The following is a 19152-nucleotide window of genomic DNA, read 5'->3' as shown; positions in this document are numbered from 1 at the left end:
AAATCCAACCTCAGGCACTTACTAGCTTTGTGACCTTGGGCAAATCACTTCATCTCTGTTTGCCTCAGTTTCCTCAACTATAAAATGGGAGTACTAATAGCACTTACCTCCCAACATTGTTGTGAGGATCAAATGAAATAATTGTAAAGCACTTAATTCAGTGCCTGGCAAAGAATAGGAACTATATAAATGGTAACTATTATTATTAAAAGTAGTAACAGATTTAAAAAAGAGAGGAAAAAAAAACTTAGCAAAACTAATCCAAACATCTGTCATGTGTGATAACACATGTGATAGTTTCCCACCTCTGCAATGAAAAGAGGTTCATTATTTCCAGCTTTTTTTTTCTGGAGCTAAGCTTGGTCATTATAATTATTCCATGTTTAATTTCCCATTTTGTTGTTCTTTCTGGTTATGTTGTATTGTCTTTCAGTCATGTCTAATTCTTCATGACCTCACACACACACATGCACTTAGCGGTGAGGCTTAGTAACTTTATTTTAGCATAATCCCACCCTGTTTTCCAAGGTGGTTGGTCTGGTTCACTAGTCTTGGCACAACCCCTCCAACATTGAGTATTTCTGTGTTTTGTCACTGATAAGTTTGCTGGGTGTGAGCCACATCCTCACTGTTGTTTTTATTCTACAGCCCTCTTTCATATAGTTATTAATGTTCACAGGTCCTTTTTGAGTACGACCTCTTAGCTGCTGAGGAATGCCACCACTCTGCTGATTCTGCCACTGTGACTCCTAATAATTCTAATGACAGTAGGGATAGCTTACATTTATAAAGTGCCTTCAGGGGTTCAAAGAACTTTACATATGTCCTCATTTGATTCTGACAACAATCCTGTGTAGCTGAGGGAGGCAAATGACCTGCTCACAGTTGTCCTGACTCAAATTCAGCAGTCTACCCACTGGGCAACCTTGCTATCTTTAAGAATAACTTAGTCTGGGGCAGCTAGGTGGCGCAGTGGATACAGCACCGGCCCTGAAGTCAGGAGGACCTGAGTTCAAATCCGGCCTCAGACCAAACATTTGACACTTACCAGCTGTGCGACCCTGGGCAAATCACTTAACCCCAATTGCCTAAAAAAAAAAAAGAAAAGAAAAAAGGAAAGAAAAAAAGAAAAAATAACTTAGTCTGACAAGTCATGCATATTGGTACAGATTCCTTGCGTATGATAGTTGACAGACATTTTTTTCCCCCTTCCTTTTCCTAGATGCTTTGGTTTTGACTGTGCAAAAGTTTTTCAATATCAAGTAAATAAAATTTTCTAGTTTATTTTTTGTGTTCCCCTTTATTCCCTTGCTTGGTTAAGAACTTTCCTCTTAGCCATAGTGATGGCTTGTGCTATGTCTCTGGATCTGTGGTATTTTGATTGATTGATTGATAGGATCTCAGATCCCCTCGCTAATGATGTTCCCAGGTAGCGATTCAGGAGGGGGCTTGTAGGCTTCATAACTTGTTTTAAAAAGTAGGATCCCTCGGGCCAGGTTGGTGGCACAGTGGATAGAATACTGGCCCTGGAATAAGGAGGACCTGAGTTCAAATGTGGCCTCAGACACATAACACTCACTAGCTGTGACTCTGGGGAAGTCACTTAACCCCAATTGCCTCACCAAAACAAAATAATATAAAACAAAAACAAGATCCCTACCGTTCTGGAGAAATGAAGCATAAGTGACTTCTGGATTATTCGGAGGACTGCTAGGTCTCTGACCAGGGCTTCATCTGTTGCAGCCTCACAAGAGGAAGCATTGAAAATTAATGACCAGTGAGTGAAAGCCATGGACTATGCATTGGGGAATTTGAACTGTTTGCCTCATACCTTCAAGAAGGGAAATCATGCGGCAGACTTGGTAGCCAATCAGCATTAAGGACTGAGCTAGGTGTCCAAACTTTTTCAATGTTAAGCCGGGCTGATGAAGCCACATGCTGGTGGATACACCTTAGAAGTTAAGGTCTTAAACCAAAACTTTGGAGAGTAAGTTTTCTTTTCCTGCTATTCTGTTTCCCTTCTTCATTCCATATCCTTTCCCCTAAGACAGTCTTTCTGCCTGTTCTCTGAATCATCCATTGATTTTTTTCTCTTTTCACCCTCTCTTGCTAGATTCTCACGAATCTAGCTTCAAAGTCCTTGCCTTAAGTTATTGTGCTCAAGTAAGGTCTCCCCCACTCCTTCTTAGCCAATCCTTTAGGGCTCTACTCTTAACATTTCTATAAAGAAGTAATTGATATTTATACTTAAAAACTATCATGTTTTTTTCAAATGAATTTTTTAACTGTTCCAAGTTTGCAAAAAGTAAACTTCAAGAAAAAAAGATTGTAAAACTGTTGGAATCAACATCAGCTTTTACTAAAAAGACCAGGTGTATTTAGATGTGGCTAAGATATTAGGTGGGAAGGACAGTGTTGGGTTTAGTTAGTAAAGTGATCTTGGAAATCTCTTCTCATCAGAAAAAGACCATCTCCTTCTAATCAGAAAAAGGCAACTCTTCTCTCTCTCTTGTTTTTGCCTGAAGGAAAAGTGGATGCAGGAGAGTCAAAGGGACTAGATAATGCACAGAAAGCTAATTGGGAGTTCTGAGAAGGTAATTTACCACCTTCTGTTTAATAAATTGTAAACAAAAAGATAAAATTTGAATGAAAATTTCCTAGTAATGAAAGGAAAGCATCTTAAAGACTCTTGAACACTTAAAGATTTGTTTCCTGAAGACTCAAAGCACCATAGCTAGAATTTATATATCCAGAAAGATGTTTGACTCTAGGGAAACTTTCAGGTTGATTTAGAAGCTTGTTATATGCTTGAATATAAAGGAAAGTGAGAGTTACCTTGTGCAATTATTTTCAACCAAAGATAATAAAATTACCAATTGTACTTGTTCCTAAAAATATTTCTTTAAATATTATTCTGAAGAGTGTCATATTCCCTGAAACACTGCTCTCCTGATAGATGACTCCCTTTCTTAATTGCCTAATCTCCATTTCTGGAGGGGCAGTAGCCCACACTCATTAATTACTAACTTGGCTCCATCTGCAGACTTCTTCATCTCCTATTCAGCAGTCTCTGCCGGTACCTTTTCACCCCTCCAAAGCTCTGCTCTCCCAGCTCCTCTCAGTTCTGGCCTTTTTTCATCGGGGATATTTAGAAAGCCTTTATTTCATTAAAGGGCCATTTTCCCTCCATAGAATTATACACAGTTTTCCCGGATAAATTGTACTTAGCTGTAAGGCTGTATCATTTGCCTTTTGGAATATTGTATTCTAAATTTTCCTCTTCCTTCGCGTGGCAGCTACCAAATCTTGTGGGATCCTAACGGTTCCTCCTTGGATCTTGAATATTTTCTTTTTGGCTGCTTGCTGGACTTTTAATTTGACCTGAAAGCTCTGTATTTTTGCCTTAATGTTCGTAGAAATTTTAATTTTAGGATTTCTTTCAGGAGGTCACCAGAAGACACTTTCTCTTTTCACCTTGTCCTTTGGTTCTAAGAGATCTGGGCAGTTTTCATTTATGATTTCTTGAAATAGAGTATTTTTAATGGTCACTTTTTATTAAGGTAGTCCAGTGATGCTTAGATTCATTTCTGATCTACCTGTTTAAAATTAGTTTTTGATAATATATGTATATATGCACATACCCCTTATGACTGCTTTTTTTTTCCAATTATTTAATTTTATTTTAATATTTCTAGTTGTCTCACGGGATTGTTGCTTTCTGTTTGTCCCCTTCTAATTTTTAGGGAGTTCAGTTCTTGGGTAAGGTTTATCACTGTCTCTCCTATGATATTACCATTTCCCCCCTCCCTAGCTATTCCATTTTGTAACTCTTGTTTCATTTCTTCCATATGCTGTTTTAGTCCTTGTTACCTGGACAGTCTTTTTTTCTGAAGCTCTTCTTGGACTTATATGTCTTCTCTTCTTCTGGGTTTACTCTTTGGGTTTCTTTCAATCAAATTTTTTCATCGTGTTCACTATTTTCTTCCATTTACTCTTACTTCACCTCTCAGGTTCTGGATTGGAATTTGTCCCTTGATCAAATTTTGTTTCCTTAATCCTGGATGGTGTGGGTGGGTCCTGCTTAATCCTGAGTTCTTTAGGAATTATTTGGCCTCATCTCCTGGTATGCTCCAGGTCTGTCTACCTGGATGTTGGTTTAGTCTGGATTCAGGGTTAGTGGGAAACCTGGATGTTCGTCTGTTCCATTCTCTTTCCTCAACATGAATGGGCCCCTGGATCATTCTACTCTGGGTGTGGTCTAGTTGAGCCTCCCGTGGATTTCTCTACGTTGTCCTGGCCTGCTGTGGATAGGGCCTTTTGGTCACCCGGTGTTGGGCACTGTGCAAGAATTAGGCCTCTGGGTGGGCAGCTAGATGGCACAGTGGATAGAACACCAGCCCTGCAGTCAGGAAAACCTGTGTTCAAAGCTGGCCTCAGACACTTGACACTCACTAGCTGTGTGACTCTGGGCATGTCACTTAACCCCAATTGCTTCACCAAAAAAAAAAAAAATAATAATAATTAGGCTTCTGGTTTACACTAAGCTGGTTCTATCTGCTGCCACAAATGAGTATGGGGCTCTTGGATTTCCTGCACTGGGCATGCTTCTGTGAGAACAAGCTTGACTTTATTATTTTTCTGAATGAATCTGGTTATTATTTTGTCCAGGTCTCTATTTTTTTTTTGTCTAAAGCTCTATATCTGCTATTTTGTTTAGTATTCCTTTTGCAGTTTGGTGTAGCACTAAATTAATTTAGGTAATCTGATTATTTTTTACTGTATTGGTGTGGTCAAACCATGAGCAAGGAATGTTCCTTCAAGTATTTAAGTCTTTCATTATTTCTTTAAAGAATATTTTATTACTGTATTTGTGTGTTTTAAATATTCTTGGTATTATTCAGTCATTCATTTGTACCTGACTCTTCGTGACCCCGTGGACACACCAGGGCACACCAGGCCCTTGCATCCTCCACTATCTTTTGAAATGTGTCCAAGTTCATGTTCATTGCTTCCATGACACCATCTCATCCTATGCCATGCCCTTTTCCTTTTGCTTTCAATCTTTCCGAACATCAGTGTCTTTTCCAATGAGTCTCATCTCCTTGTTATGTGGCCAAAGTATTTGAACTTCAGCTTTAGTATTTGACCTTCCAGTGAATAGCCTGAATTAATTTAAGTATTGACTCATTTGATCTTTTTGCTGTCCAAGGGACTCTCAAAAGTCTTTTCCAGCACCACAGTTCGAAAGCATTGATCCTTTCCTTATAGTCCAACTCTCACAGCAATATGTTGCTATTGGAAAAACCATAGCTTTGATTGTATGGATTTTGGTTGGCGCCCAGATATTTTATGTATTTTGTAGTCGTTTTGAATGAGATTCCTCTTTCCATTTTTTTCTTTCTATATTTTATTGTTGCTTTATATGTATGTTGATGATTTTTGTGGATTTATTTTGTTTCCTGCTACATTGCTGAAGCTATTAATTTTCTTAATTAGTTTCTTTGAATGAATAAATAAAAAAGCATTTATTAACCACTCTATTTCTGTCACCATGCTAAGTGGTTGGAATAAGAATATCAGCAAATAACAGTCTCTGCCCTCAAGGAGCTTACATTCTAACAGAGGAAGACTATAAAGAGTTGGGGGGGGGTTGGGAAGGGAGTGGTAAAGATACTGGGGTTTGGTGCTGTGGCTTGGAGATAGCCAAGAAGTGGCATGGTGGGAACAAGAGACAGGCAAAATAAAGTGAAAGCTCACCAATCAGAACCCAAGGTCTCATGGGGTGGGATTAGGGTTCCGGTTGAAGAAACAGGAGAGATAGTGAGGAGAAGGGCCACCTTTGCTTTTCTCCTATATTTATTAGGAAAAGTTCCAGTGCTTCCCCATTGCAAAAGTATAGATGGCTTGTCTTGGCAATGGATGGGAAATGGTGTGGCAGATGTGGGATAAGACAAGGTAAGGTAAAAGCTGGCTAATCAGAGTTCAGGTTCCCAGGATGGGAGTCTGGTGGGAAGAGGACAAAGGAAAACACCATAGTGCTGGTGACTTCTTGGATTTTGTAAGTGAACCATCATGCCATCAGCAAATGGGGATGGTTTTGTCTCTTTGCCAAAGAAAAACCAAACCCTTGTAACAAATATGCATGGCCACGCAAAGCAAAACTTTGCATTGTATGATTTTTTTTTCTTTCATCTTATTGCTGTCTGTAACATCTCTAGCACTGTGTCAGATAGTGGAGAGAATACTCCTGTATTTATTAGGACGGGTTCTGGTGTTTCTTCCTTGCAAGTAATATTAACTTCTGGTGTTAGTTACGTACTTTGTATTGTATTGACAGTGATTTTACTTTGTAAAGTTGAAGACTCCTTTAATCAAGGTCAATCATATATAAAAGCCCTTCCTGATTTATCCCAGTTGCTGCTCCTCCCCACCTCCCATTAAGATTATTTTGTATTTGTTTTATGTTTCCTTATCTGTGTATATTTTGTTTACTTATCTGTCCTTCTCTGTTCCCCCAACTCTCCTTTATGAGGACAGGGATTGGTTTATTGATTTGTTTTTTTTGGCACGGTAGTCTCAACACCTAGCACAATACCCAGCCAACGCAACTTAAATCAATGTTTGTTGAAGTGTCAAATTTCAACTGCCCAATAGTTTAGGTGATAATTGCTTTTCTATCTTAATGTTGTATTTTTCAGCTTGTTCTTTTTGGTCTGAATAACCAGCTGGTGGTCTCTTTCAAAGAGGATAATACTGTGGCTTTTAAGCACTTGTTTCTAAAGGGATATTCTGGCATAGATGAAGATGACTACAGTTGCAGCGTCTATACACAGGAAAATGTCTATGAAAGCATATTTTTTGTCATTAACCAGGTAAGTATTTTCCTTCGGGTTTGTCCACACAGAAAGAAAGCCCTTGTAGACTACCTGGAAATGTCCTTTACATGCAGTTGTTACCTGGGAATAACCTCAGCCAGGCCACGGGAATTCTTTCTGTTTTCCTTCTACCATTTGGGAACTTTCTTTCTGGAAACATCACCATCTTTCCCATATTCCCGCTTTGCACCTATGGCTCTAGATTCTGGATGGTTGCTCCTTGATGGAGGTTTGTTTTGTGTATAGGCTGAAGTAGATGATAGCTGAGGCCCGTTTCTAACTCTCACATTCTGGAATTCTGTGACCATGATTCCTGCTCTGCTGGGCCCCAAGCCAAGGTGCTACCCCCAAAGTAGGATGAATCCCTATTACCTTGGCCAGAAAAGTATATGAGAATGAAGGGGAAATTCTTTCTCCCCTGGCATGGGAGCTAGGGGTAGGGTGGGGACAGAAAAGTATTCTGATACACCAAGTTAGGACTTACTGGGTAGAAGTAACAAGGAAGAGGTAGTCTTCAGTTCTGGATAAGGGAAAGTCCCAATAGAGCTCTCCCAAATTATTAGACTAGGCTGCCTCAAGAGTTGGAGGATGGAAGGTCTTCAAGCCAAGTCTGACTGACCACCCATCAGGGATTCCATAGAATGGGAAGTCTATTCAGGTTCAGGTCAGACTAGCTGACCTTGGTGGCCTCTTCCGACTCTTGAGATTCTGTGTTTCTCTTGACTCTGAATCCATTTTCCTAAAGAAATAGCGCTAAGCAAAGTAATCAAGTCCCTTCGTGCTGTACTGCATGTATGTTAGGAACATTTTTGGTTAAATAAGTTTTTCTGGGCTGCCCTTAGGAAGCTAACCCACACCTATGCCATTGTTTCTATGAGAAAATGCATTCCGGGCTCCACTGTTCCTCCTTTGCTAATGCCTACGAACACTTCAGTGCATTTTCGCCTCGATCAAATCCCTACACTACATCATTTGCTAAAAGGGAATGGATAACACCCCAATTGTAGATGTGAAATAGGTGCAATTACTTTGTCCTAAAACCCATAAGGGAGAGGCTTAAGGTTTTTCTCCCTGGGGACCTCATCTCTCAGCCCTAAGTGGTAATTTGACAGAACCAACTCTGGAAATTTGTCATTTCCTTTAGTTCTGTGCAAGGTGTCATTTTATTGAACAACTATTACATGGACATAGTTACTTTTTTATTCTCTGATGTAAGACTTAGTTTGGAAACTGCTGAGATCTCGGTGAGAAAGATTTGCTTTCAGCAGAATGGACAAAGAAAAGAGAATTGGATGCATTCTTTACATTTGTACTCCCTGACCTGTTGAGTAACTTTTTAGAAATGTGAATGTTTGCAATTCTGGAACCTTAGATTTTGGGGGACTTTAGGGCAACATATTTTCCATAAAAGTTTTGAAAGAATTCTTCCTGATTCTATGTGTTTGTGTGTGTGTTTTGAAGAGAGTTGGGGATATGTGCAGGAAATATTTTAACATCTGCCAAAACAAACATGTGAAAATATCCAAAATAAATAGGAAGGGCTTTTTTATACCATCTTAATTATTGACCTATTTTGTTATTGTCGGGGTTCAGTTGAGTCTTACTCTTCATGGCTCCATGGACCATAGCATGACAATGCTGTCCATGAGGTTTCTTGGCAAGGATACTGGAGTGCTTTGCTATTTCTTTCTCCAGTGTATTAAGGCAAACAGAGGTTGTGACTTGCCCAGGCTCACACCATTAGTAAGTGTCTGAGGGCAGATGTGAATTCAGATTCCAGGACCAGTGCTCTATCCATTGAGTCACCTAGCTGCCGTATATCCCATTTAGACCCATTCATTTCCAAACCGGGTTTGAATCCCTTCCCCACCTCCCTCTGATCCTTTGTATTATTTAATCAAGCATTTGTTAAGTGATTACTAATTACCAGCTGCTAGACTGTAGGAATACAAAGACAAAAGTGAAACAATACTAGCCCTTGAGGAACTTCCATTCTAGGGTAAATTTACAATCCACTTTTCCTTTGACCGTCAAGCAGCGGTTCTTAACCTCTTTTGGGGTCCTGAACCCCTTTGGCAGTCTGATACTACTTAACATTATTGTGTTTTGTTGCCTGTATCCATAATTGAAGGAAAAGCTAAATTTCAGTTATAGATTAGTTAGTGTAAAGATGTGATTCTCCCCCCCCCCCCATGCAAGTGCAAGGATCCCAGGTTAAGAATACCTAACCTAGAGCCCTAAGCAGTTCTCTAAAGAAAATATTGCTCTGAAATCCTGGGACCTCTGTTCTGATGTAAGCCTTGTCATTAAAATAGCAGGAAAATCCTAGTTATGCATTTAATTGGTAATTTGCTATCCAGAGAACTGTGAAAAACATTACTGAAGGGGAGTTGGGAGGATGGGGGGAAAGCATATTGGCATAAGAAAATATCACCTTTACAGTTATAGACTTCCCTTTTCCCCTGCTGTGTGAGAAGCATGTCCTTGCTTTCGAACATTTGTCATGAGGTTTTTGGTTGCCTGCAAAGCATTTTGAGGTCATTTAATTTAACTTATATTGCCATTACCTGTATACATTGAGGGATACAAGACCCAAATGGGTCCTTGTAACTGGCAGGGGAAAGAAGGGGGATGTTTTTCTTCTTCTCTAAATCTGTAAGTTCTGGGGGGTTTTTTCCATCTTATTTAATTTATAAGAGTACATGGGTGCTGGGTTTTTTTTCCTCCTTTCTTTTAAACAGTATCATCGTTTAAAGAATATATCTCTGGGCGTGGTTGGTTATGAAGAAAATGAAGGTGATAGAATTGGTTTGAAAGTGTGCAAACAACAATACAAAAAAGGCACTGTGCTTCCGTCCAACTATACCCTCAACATAGACAGTGAAGTTGAAATAGGTAATGTATCCAAAATCATGATAAACTGCCATTTTGAACTGTTGGGGTGAACATATCACTGAGGGGAGCAGCACATATCCTCTCTGACAAGAATCTTTTCTGTTATTCACCTAGAAAGGACCTTGGTGAGGGAAATTCAAGATGGTGGAGGGAACTCTCTGGGTATGGGAACTCCCACCATGAGTGTAGATCATATCCCATATGTAGCTTGGTAGCTAAGTCTTTGTGAGTTGCCTCAGACACAAAGTTAAGTCACTTTTCCAAGGTCACATAGCCTAGTGTAATTTGAACTCAGGTCTTCACTCCAATAATAAGTCAATCATAATAACTGACATGTCTATAATAATAACTAGCATTTATATAATGCTTTGAGATTTGCAAAGAGCTTTTTAAAGTAAGTTTTTATTTATATATTTTGTTTTTTACATCCTCATAGTTTTCCCCAGTATTCCTCCTTTTCTCTTTCCTAGAGAGCTATCCTATATAACAAATAGTACTTTTTAAAGACAAAAATAAAAATAAAAAGAGGAAAAAATCAGAGCTGATCAATATATTTAAAAAGTCTAAAAACACAAGCAATGTATAACAAATACGGACCTTCCCACCCCCATGAAGGGGTGGATTGGGTGTATCCTCGTATCTTCTCATTTGAGTCATGCTTAATCTTTGCAATTTTGTTCCATTCACTTTTGATTTTTTGGTATGTGGATGTTCTCTCCATTTACATTGTTGTAATATGTTGTGTATTGTTTTCTTGACTCTGTTTACTTCATTCTGGATCAGTTCAAAAAGATCTTTCCATGTTTCTCTGTATTTATCACACACATCATTTCTTCCAGCACAGTAATATTCCATTACATTCATGAACCACAATTTGTTTAGCTATTCCCCAATTTACTTTGTTTCCAATTCTTTGCTATCACAAAAAGTGCTACTATAAATATTTTAGTATGTGGGGAATATTCTTATCTATAGATTCCTTGGGGTATAAGCCCTAACTCTGGTTCAAAGAGTATGGACATCTTAAGTCATTTTATTTACGTAATTTCAAATTGTTTTCCAAAATAATTGTACCAGTTTACAGCTCCACCAACAGTAAATTTATATACCTTTTATCCCATAACTGCTTCAATATTGACTATTGCCACTTTTGTTATCTTTCCCAATTTGCTGAGTATGAAGTGGAAATCTCATGGTTGCTTTGATTTTCATTTCTATTATTATTATTATTATTGATTTGAAACATCTTTTCATGTGGTTGTGACTATTTTGTAATTCTTTTGAGAATTGTTTATTCATATGCTTTGACCACTTGTCTATAGAAGAAAGGCTTTTAGACTTATCTGTATTTACATGTATTGAATATTAAATCCTTATCAGAGAAATTTGATAGATCTTTTTCTCATTTGACAACTTCCCTTATTATCTTATGTGCATTAGTTTTGTCTGTGCAGAAGCTTTTCATTTTTTTATGTAATCAAAGTTATCTCTTTTATCTGTTGCCATTGCCTCTATCTCTTGTTTGGTTAAGAACAAAGTTCTTACCCATAACTGTGAGAGGTATATGATCTATTTCTCTTCTAATTTTTTAACAGTATGATCTTTAATGTTAAGGTCACGTATCCATTTAGAATTTTGTGGAGTGTGGTGTAAGGTATTGGTCTAAGCCTAATTCCTGCCAGACTGCTTTCCAATTTTCACAGCAGCTTTTATCAAATAAGGAGTTTCTTCCCTGAGTAATTTATTTATTCCTTTTCATCAGACACTGGATTATTGAGTTCCTTTGTTTCTGATTCTCCCTTGTCTGGGCTTTTCCATTGATCTACCCTTCTATTTTTTTAATCAGTTCCAGATGATTTTGATGACTACTGCTTTAGGATATAGTATGGGGTTCTGAAAGTGCTATGCACTCTTTATCCCTACTTCTTTTTTTTTTTAATTATTATTATTTTTCTTGGTATTCTAGATCTTTTATTTTTCCAAATGAATTTTGTTATTATTTTATCGAGTTCTAGAAAGTCTCACCTTGGTCTTTGATTAGTGTAGCATTAAAATTGTACATTTACTTTGGTAGTATTACCATTTTTATTATATTGGACAAAGAGCTTTATGTACATTATGGGATACAGCATGGTCCAATAAAAAGAACATTGCTTCTGGATTCAGGAGGACCCGGATTCAAATCCTACCTTCTGTTGCTTACTACCAGTGTGACCTTGGATAAGTACTTTAACTTCTTTAGGTTTCAGTCTCCTCATCTGTCAGATGAGGGGTTAGTGGATGGCCTATGAGGCCCCTTCCATCTCTCAGTCTATGATCCCATGGTCTCATTTAAGTTTCAGGACAGCCCTGTGCTACAGGTATTATTATCTCCATTTTATAGGTGAAGATTCTGACGTTGAGAGAACTTCGCCAGGGTGAAAGAGCTAGTCAGGTTCTAAGGTAGGATTTGAACCCAGATCTGGCACACTGTGTCATGCTGCCCATACTTTGGTATATTTCAATGTTAGCTTGCTCCAAACACTAGAATATATTTTGTTTAGCTTTATCATTTTAAAGGAAGATTACCAATCTTTATTAATGGAAAATATTTCCCTGAGACTTTACCAGATTTATTGTATATAAATGTCATGCATTTGACATGAGATGCTAAGTGCTTTGAGTCTTGAGTATGGATTGTTTTATCTGTTTATCAATTCAGCATCACATTCTTTTCTATGTTGGCACAGATGGCTAGACAAAATTTGAAATTAGGAGTTGCCATATGTAGTAATAATAGCTAGTAGTTATATGGTGTTTTAAGGTTTACAATACACTTTACACACAGACACACATACACACACGTATATACATATATACGTGTGAATATATATGTGTATATATGTACACACATATATGTATATACATATATGTGTGTATAGGTATACACACACACACACACACACACACACACACACATACACATACATATTCTCATTTGGTCCTCACAAACACCCTGTGAAATAAGTGGTATTATTATCCTCATTTTACAGATGAGGAAACTGAGGCTGAGGTGAAAATGACTTGACCAGTAAGTGAGGCAGGATTCAAACACAGATCTTCCTGGTACTCTGTCCACTACACCACCATCAGCATTTGACCACGTCTGCAGTTGGTTACCAACTTCAGTTGGTAAATTGACCTAGGAACACAATCATGAAACCTCTTTCCTGCTCCTCTGTGCCTATTCCTGTGCTCCCCAGTTAGACAGTTATTGTCCATGTGGCCATGACCTAAAGAATATCCCCGCGATGCCCAGCTGAAGAAGACCTCGGCTGGGTGCGCTCCTTATTGACCAGTGATATCATTCCAGGCAGTCTTGGAGAGCAGCATGGCAGCGCCCAATGATTGGTTTTGTCCGATTTCTGCCTGCTTGGTGAAGCTTGGCTCTACTCTATACCTTTGTAAGGCCAGGACTTTTAGGCTCCCCCTCCACACAGGAGGTTTTTGTGTTGGTGTGATAGGAATTCGGGCTGGATCTGAAGATTTGTCTGGTGACCTCATATTGGTAACCTGTTCTAATGTTTCATGAAGCTGTATAGTGGTATTAATTTTCCCCTCAAAAACAAGTTCTAGAAATGTGGTCTAAATTCATATCTGATGGGAAAATAGGTTTTGTATCCAGACTATTTGGTGATGGGTTACTGATCCTGTAATTCTAAGTTATTTTCTTTGCTTTCATGGGATGGAATGTTTCTATCATATGGCCATTGTTGGACTTTATTATCTATATTTTCTTTACAAAGAGAAACTTTTAGCAGAGGAAACAGCTACATGGCTTTGTTTTAAAATCGAAGTTTGCTGACTCAAACTACTCATGCCCTTCACTGAAGACAGGCAAAATGTGTGAAAGAATTCTTTCTAAATAATCCTACTTTTGTTTTCTTATGGTTACTCCCCAGACTTCAGGCCTGTGGATCTCCATTTCAGACTGATTAGAGGGGAAGTTTCCAAATGATTAAATAATACTTTCAAAATAAAAATGCCACATTCCATTTTAAAAGTTATGTCGATTACTGTGAATAATTCTGTGCAATTTTTTACATAAATCTATAGCCATGAGTTTTACATTGAGATTAGTATTACTGTCCTAGAACTGAGTATAGTCATTAGATGATTCTTTTCTATCCTATAATATCTTTATAACATTGTGTATTTATACATATATTGTTGTCGAGTCATTTTTTTCAGTTGTATCTGACTCTTTGTGACCCCATTTGGAGTTTTCTTGGCATAGATAATGGAACGGTTTGCCATTTCCTTCTCCAGCTCATTTGACAGATGAGGAAACTGAGGCAAACAGAATCAAGTGACTTTCCCAGGGTCACACAGCTAGTAAGTGTCTGTGGCTGGATTTGAACTCATGAAGAGGAGGAGTCTTCCTGATTCCAAGCCCAATGCTTTTTGCATTGCATCACCTAGCTGCCCCATCTATAAATAATATGCATATCCAGTGAATAATATAAGTACATGCATGTATTTACCTGAATTACTTATGTGTAAAAAAGAAGTGGCAGAGGTGTATGTGGCATAGTAGATAGAGAGCCAGCCTCAAGAAAACCTGGGTTCAAATCTTGCTTCTGAGCCCTATGTACTGTATGAGTGTGGGCAGTGAGGTACAGTGCTGGATTTGGAATCAGAGGATCGGAGTTCAAATTGGCTTTGTTGCTTACTTTGGGACCTTGGATAAATCATTTCAGTTGTCTGGGCCTTAGTCTCTCATTTGTCAAATGAGGGGGTTGGGTTAGATGGCCTCAAGTGGCCCTTTCACCTCTAAATTGATCATCCTATCAACGCTTAACCTCTCAGGGTGCCAGGCTAAAACTATAAATTTCAGATGAAGTAGATATATAGTGGTTTCACTAATTATCTGTGGCAGTATGGTATCTCTGCCTCAGTCCTGCCTAGAAATGGTCTTCTCACTAGCCTCACTGGAAAGCAGAGCTTTCTAAATATATTTGGGGGTGGGGGTGGGGTAGCTAGGTGATGCGGTGGATAGGGCACTGGCCCTGGAATTCAGGAAGACCTGAATTCAAATCCAGCCTTAGTACCAGCTGTGTGACCTTGGGCAAGTCACTTAACCCCAACATTAAGTCACTTTCTGTTCAAGCCAGCCTTTACAATCTCATCCTTCTTTCCCCCTTAGTTCTTGGAGTAGTATGAGACATTTTGTCCCATCCCTTTCCTCACCTTCCCTTGGAAAGGGGCAACTCTCCAAAAGCTGTCCTTTCTATCTTCATGAGAATGTTTGCCTCCCCAGCCCGTGGGCATCTTCTACCCCTGGAAATGAGGGACATTAGAATGATGAGCCTGTTACCTTCCTGCAGTTTGACCTCCTTCTTAACCCTCATGTAGGGGCTTTAGCTCCACCCTTAGGTACAAGCAAGTACAATCAGTATCCGTGAAGGGATCCAGCATGGCGTGAAGAGATCTGGAACTCAGAGGTGGAAGGAAGATCTGGGTTGGAATCCTCACTTGCAAGTTTATTAGCTGTGGGGCGAGGGAGGCATGTAATCTCTTAAGCTTCAGTTTTCTCATCTGTAAAAGGTCATGGTACTGTTTATACTATCTGCCTCACAGGGTCACCCTGTAAACCTTTATTATAATTATTATATGAATGTGAGTCATTATTAATAAACAAGCATTTATTAAGTGCTTCCTATATGCCAGGCACTGGATACAAAGAAAAAAATGTGACAATCCATATCCTCAAGAAGAAAATAAGCATTTATGTAGTGCCCGCTGTGTGCCAGGTACTATGCTACATACTCCACAGATATTACCTTATTTCATCTCCACAAGGTGCTGTTATTATAACACTCATATCTACATCCTCACAGTTGAAGAAACTGAGGCAAGCAGAGGTTCATTGACTTGCCCAAGGCTACAGTGTCTGAGGCTGAATTTGAACTCAGGGTTTCCTGACTCCAGCCCCAGTACTCTATTAAAGCTTTTGCATGACTGTATATTCTGTCACCCTTAGGCATGGATAATGGAGTCAGAGAGAACATAAATCAGGATACTGGTTTTATAATCAAAATAGGATCGTTGAACTTGAGATTCAAGGGGCTTCAAAAGCCAGATGAGGAAACTGAGGTCTAGAGAGATAAAGTAATTTTGCCTAAGATCATCTAAGATGTAAGTGTCAGGTTGGATTTAAACCCAGGTCATAGGATTATGGATTTAGAACTAAGGGATCTTTGAGGTCACCCTTTAATTTTACAGATAAGGAAACTGAGGTCCTATAAAGTTAAGTGACTGGCCCAAGGTCATATAGGTAGTAGGTGGCAGAACTGGGATTTGAACCCAGGGCCTCTGACATTTTCCCATCTTTTCTTTAAAATGCATCAGCAGTATTTTCATTTTAATAAAAACCATAGCAACATTAAACAAAATGCATGGTTTATTGCTAAGTCTTTTTCTTTCTTTGTCTAATGACATATTTTATTCTCTTGTTGTTTCAGATTGTATCCATTTAGACCCACAAGTGTCTGCTAGTGAGAATTCAGGACATTGGATGAATTCTTCATTTTTCCATCTAGAATTTTATCGGTAAACATTTTTAAATTTTTTTTTTGCAGTTTAATAAAAGGATTATGTTGATGGATTTGGGGAAGGAATGACAATTGAACACAGTGCTTTAAGAAAAAGTTTTTTATATATGTGTATATATATACACACACACATATGTATATACAAACACACATATACGCATATATATACACATATATTACCTATCTGTTATTTCTTCATACATACCCACACCCCCATTCAATGAGCCCTCCTTTGTAACAAAGAAAACTGATTAAAAACCAACCCGCAGATGGTATATACAATGTTGAGCACCCATAGTCACTTCTCTACCAAAGGAAAAGAAGGGCATTTCATGATCTTTTCTCTAGGACCAAGATTGGCCACTGCGATTTACCTGAGTAGAGCTGACTTCTAGTATTATTTTCATTCACGTCATTATGGCCCTCGGGCAAATTGTTCTCCTGGGCCAGCTTCTCTTATCCTGCATTCATTTCTTCAAGTCTTGCCTGAAATCTCAGAATTTCTCATTTTTCATTTCTTGTGGCAAAATAACATTCCATCATATTCACATCCTACAGTTGATTCACAGCCACTTTCTAATCAATGGGCACCCACTTTTGTTTCCCCAAAAAAAGTACTGATGATGTGAATGTCTTATCTTAGATGAATCCTTTCTATCTTTGACCTCTTTTAGGGTATAGTTCCAGCAATAGGATCCCAACTGGGTTAAAGGGTATGGACTTTTGAGTGACTTTTCTTATCTGATTTCAAATCAATAATGTTTCCCATTCAGGCTTTTAGAAGTTGAAATCTCCTTTAACCTCAAAGGCATTGACCTACAGACCATCCATGCTCGGGAGCTACCAGACTGTTATGTCTTTTATAACACTGTAAGTGTGTTTTCCATTTTATCTTGAATATTTCTAGGCTAGTTTTTAATGAGAGTAGTCTTCAGCTCTGTTTTTTAAATAATATCTTATTTTTTCCCCCAATTACATGTAAAAACAATTTTTTTTGGCGAGGCAATTGGGGTTAAGTGACTTGCCCCGAGTCGCACAGCTAGTTAAGTGTTATGTATCTGAGACCGGGTTTGAACGCAGGTCCTCTTGACTCCAGGGCTGGTGCTCTGTCCACTGTAGCACCTAGCTGCCCTAAAAGCAATTTTAACATTCTTATTTTTTTTTTTAAAGTTTTGAATTCCAAATTTTATCCCTCCCTCCTTCCCCTGAGATGTTAAGCCATCTGATATAGGTTATATGTATGCAATCATGTAAAAACATTTCCATATTTGTCATTTTGTGCAAGAAAACTCAAGAAAAAAAAGAAAGACAAAGAAAAAATCTGCTTTGGTCTGTATTCAGACATCAGTTCTTTCTTTGATGGCAGATAGCATTTTTCATCCCGAGTCCTTTGGCATTGTCTTGGATCATAGTATTGCTGAGACTAGTTGTCATTCACAGTTGTTCATTGTAAAATATTGCTGTTTCTGTGTCCAATGTCCTTCTGGTTCTGCTCACTTTACTTTGTGTCAGTTCATGAAAACCTTTCCAGGTTTTTTGAAATCACCCTGCTTATCATTTCTTATAGCACAATAGTATTCTATTACAATCATATACCACAACTTGTTCAGCCATTCTTCAATGGATGGGTATCCCCTCTATGTCTGATTCTCAGCCACCACAAAATATATGGCAATATATTTTGCTGCTATAAATATTTTTGTACAAATAGGTTCTTTACCCCTTTTTTTTGATATCTTTGGGATACAGACCTAGCAGTAATATTGATGGATCAAAGAGTATGCACAATTTTATAGTCCTTTGGACATAGTTCCAAATTGCTGTCCAGAATGGTTGGATCAGCTCACAACTCCACCAATAGTGTGTTGGTGTCCCAATTTTTCCACATCCCCTCCAATATTTATCATTTTCCCTTTTTGTCATATTAGCCAATCTAAGGTATGAGGTGATGCCTCAGAGCTGTTTTAATTTGTATTTCTTTAATCAATAGCAATTTAGAACATTTTTTTCATATGACTATAGATAGCTTTGATTTCTTTGTCTGAAAATTATCTGACCATTTATCAATTGGGGAATGACTTGTATTCTTATAAATCTGACTCAGTTCTTTATATATTTGAGAAATGAGGCCTTTATCAGAGATACTTGGCTGTAAAATTTTTTTTTCTCAATTTTCTGTTTTCCTTCTAATTTTGGTGATGTTAGTTTTGTTTGTGCAAAAACTTTTAAATTTTATATAATCAAAATTGTCCATTTTAAATTTTGTAATGCTTTCTATGTCTTGTTTGGTACTAAATTATTCCCTTATCCATGAATCTGATGGGTCAACTCTTCCATGCTCTCCTAATTTGTTTATGGTATCACCCTTTAAGTCTAAATCATGTACCCATTTTGACTTTATCTTGGTGTACGGTATGAGATGAGTCTAGGTTCTGCCATATTGTTTTCCAGTTTATACAGCAGTTTTGGTCAAATAATGAGTTTTTATCCCAAAAGCTTGGACTTTGGGAGTCTTCAAACTCTTTATAGGACTAAATCTGGAAAAAAAATATATTAATCTCTAAGATATATACACATAGAAAGTTAAACTAGTAAACTAGACGGCTGGTAGGCGTCTAAGTGGCACAGTGGATTGAGTTCTTGAAGTCAGGAAGATATGAGTTCAAATTCTGGCCCAGGCCTAGCTGTGTGGCTCTGGGAAAGTCACTTAACCACTCTTTAGCCTCAGTTTCCTCGTCTGTAAAGTGGAATAATAATAGTACCTACTTTGCAGGGTTGTTGTGAGGATA

General features: G+C 38.2%; 1 protein-coding gene across 3 annotated transcripts in view; it reads left to right on the top strand.

Moving 5' to 3' along the window:
* The window catches only part of MCOLN2 (mucolipin TRP cation channel 2), an 86056-nt gene that overhangs the window by 26850 nt on the left and 40054 nt on the right, over nt 1–19152 (top strand). For all 3 annotated transcript variants that reach the window (XM_078156552.1, XM_020988721.2, XM_020988723.2), the window contains exons 3-6: nt 6699–6872; nt 9617–9770; nt 16274–16361; nt 17137–17233. In XM_078156552.1, the coding sequence (XP_078012678.1) occupies nt 6699–6872; nt 9617–9770; nt 16274–16361; nt 17137–17233 (513 nt within the window). The remainder of the gene's footprint in view (nt 1–6698; nt 6873–9616; nt 9771–16273; nt 16362–17136; nt 17234–19152) is intronic.

This window comes from Phascolarctos cinereus, unplaced genomic scaffold (assembly GCF_003287225.1).
Source record: "Phascolarctos cinereus isolate Bilbo 61053 unplaced genomic scaffold, phaCin_HiC Scaffold_5;HRSCAF=322, whole genome shotgun sequence".
Classification (NCBI taxonomy): Eukaryota; Metazoa; Chordata; class Mammalia; order Diprotodontia; family Phascolarctidae; genus Phascolarctos; species Phascolarctos cinereus.
The sequence above is the reverse complement of the archived record's forward strand: the minus strand, read 5'-3'. Positions and strand labels throughout refer to the sequence as shown.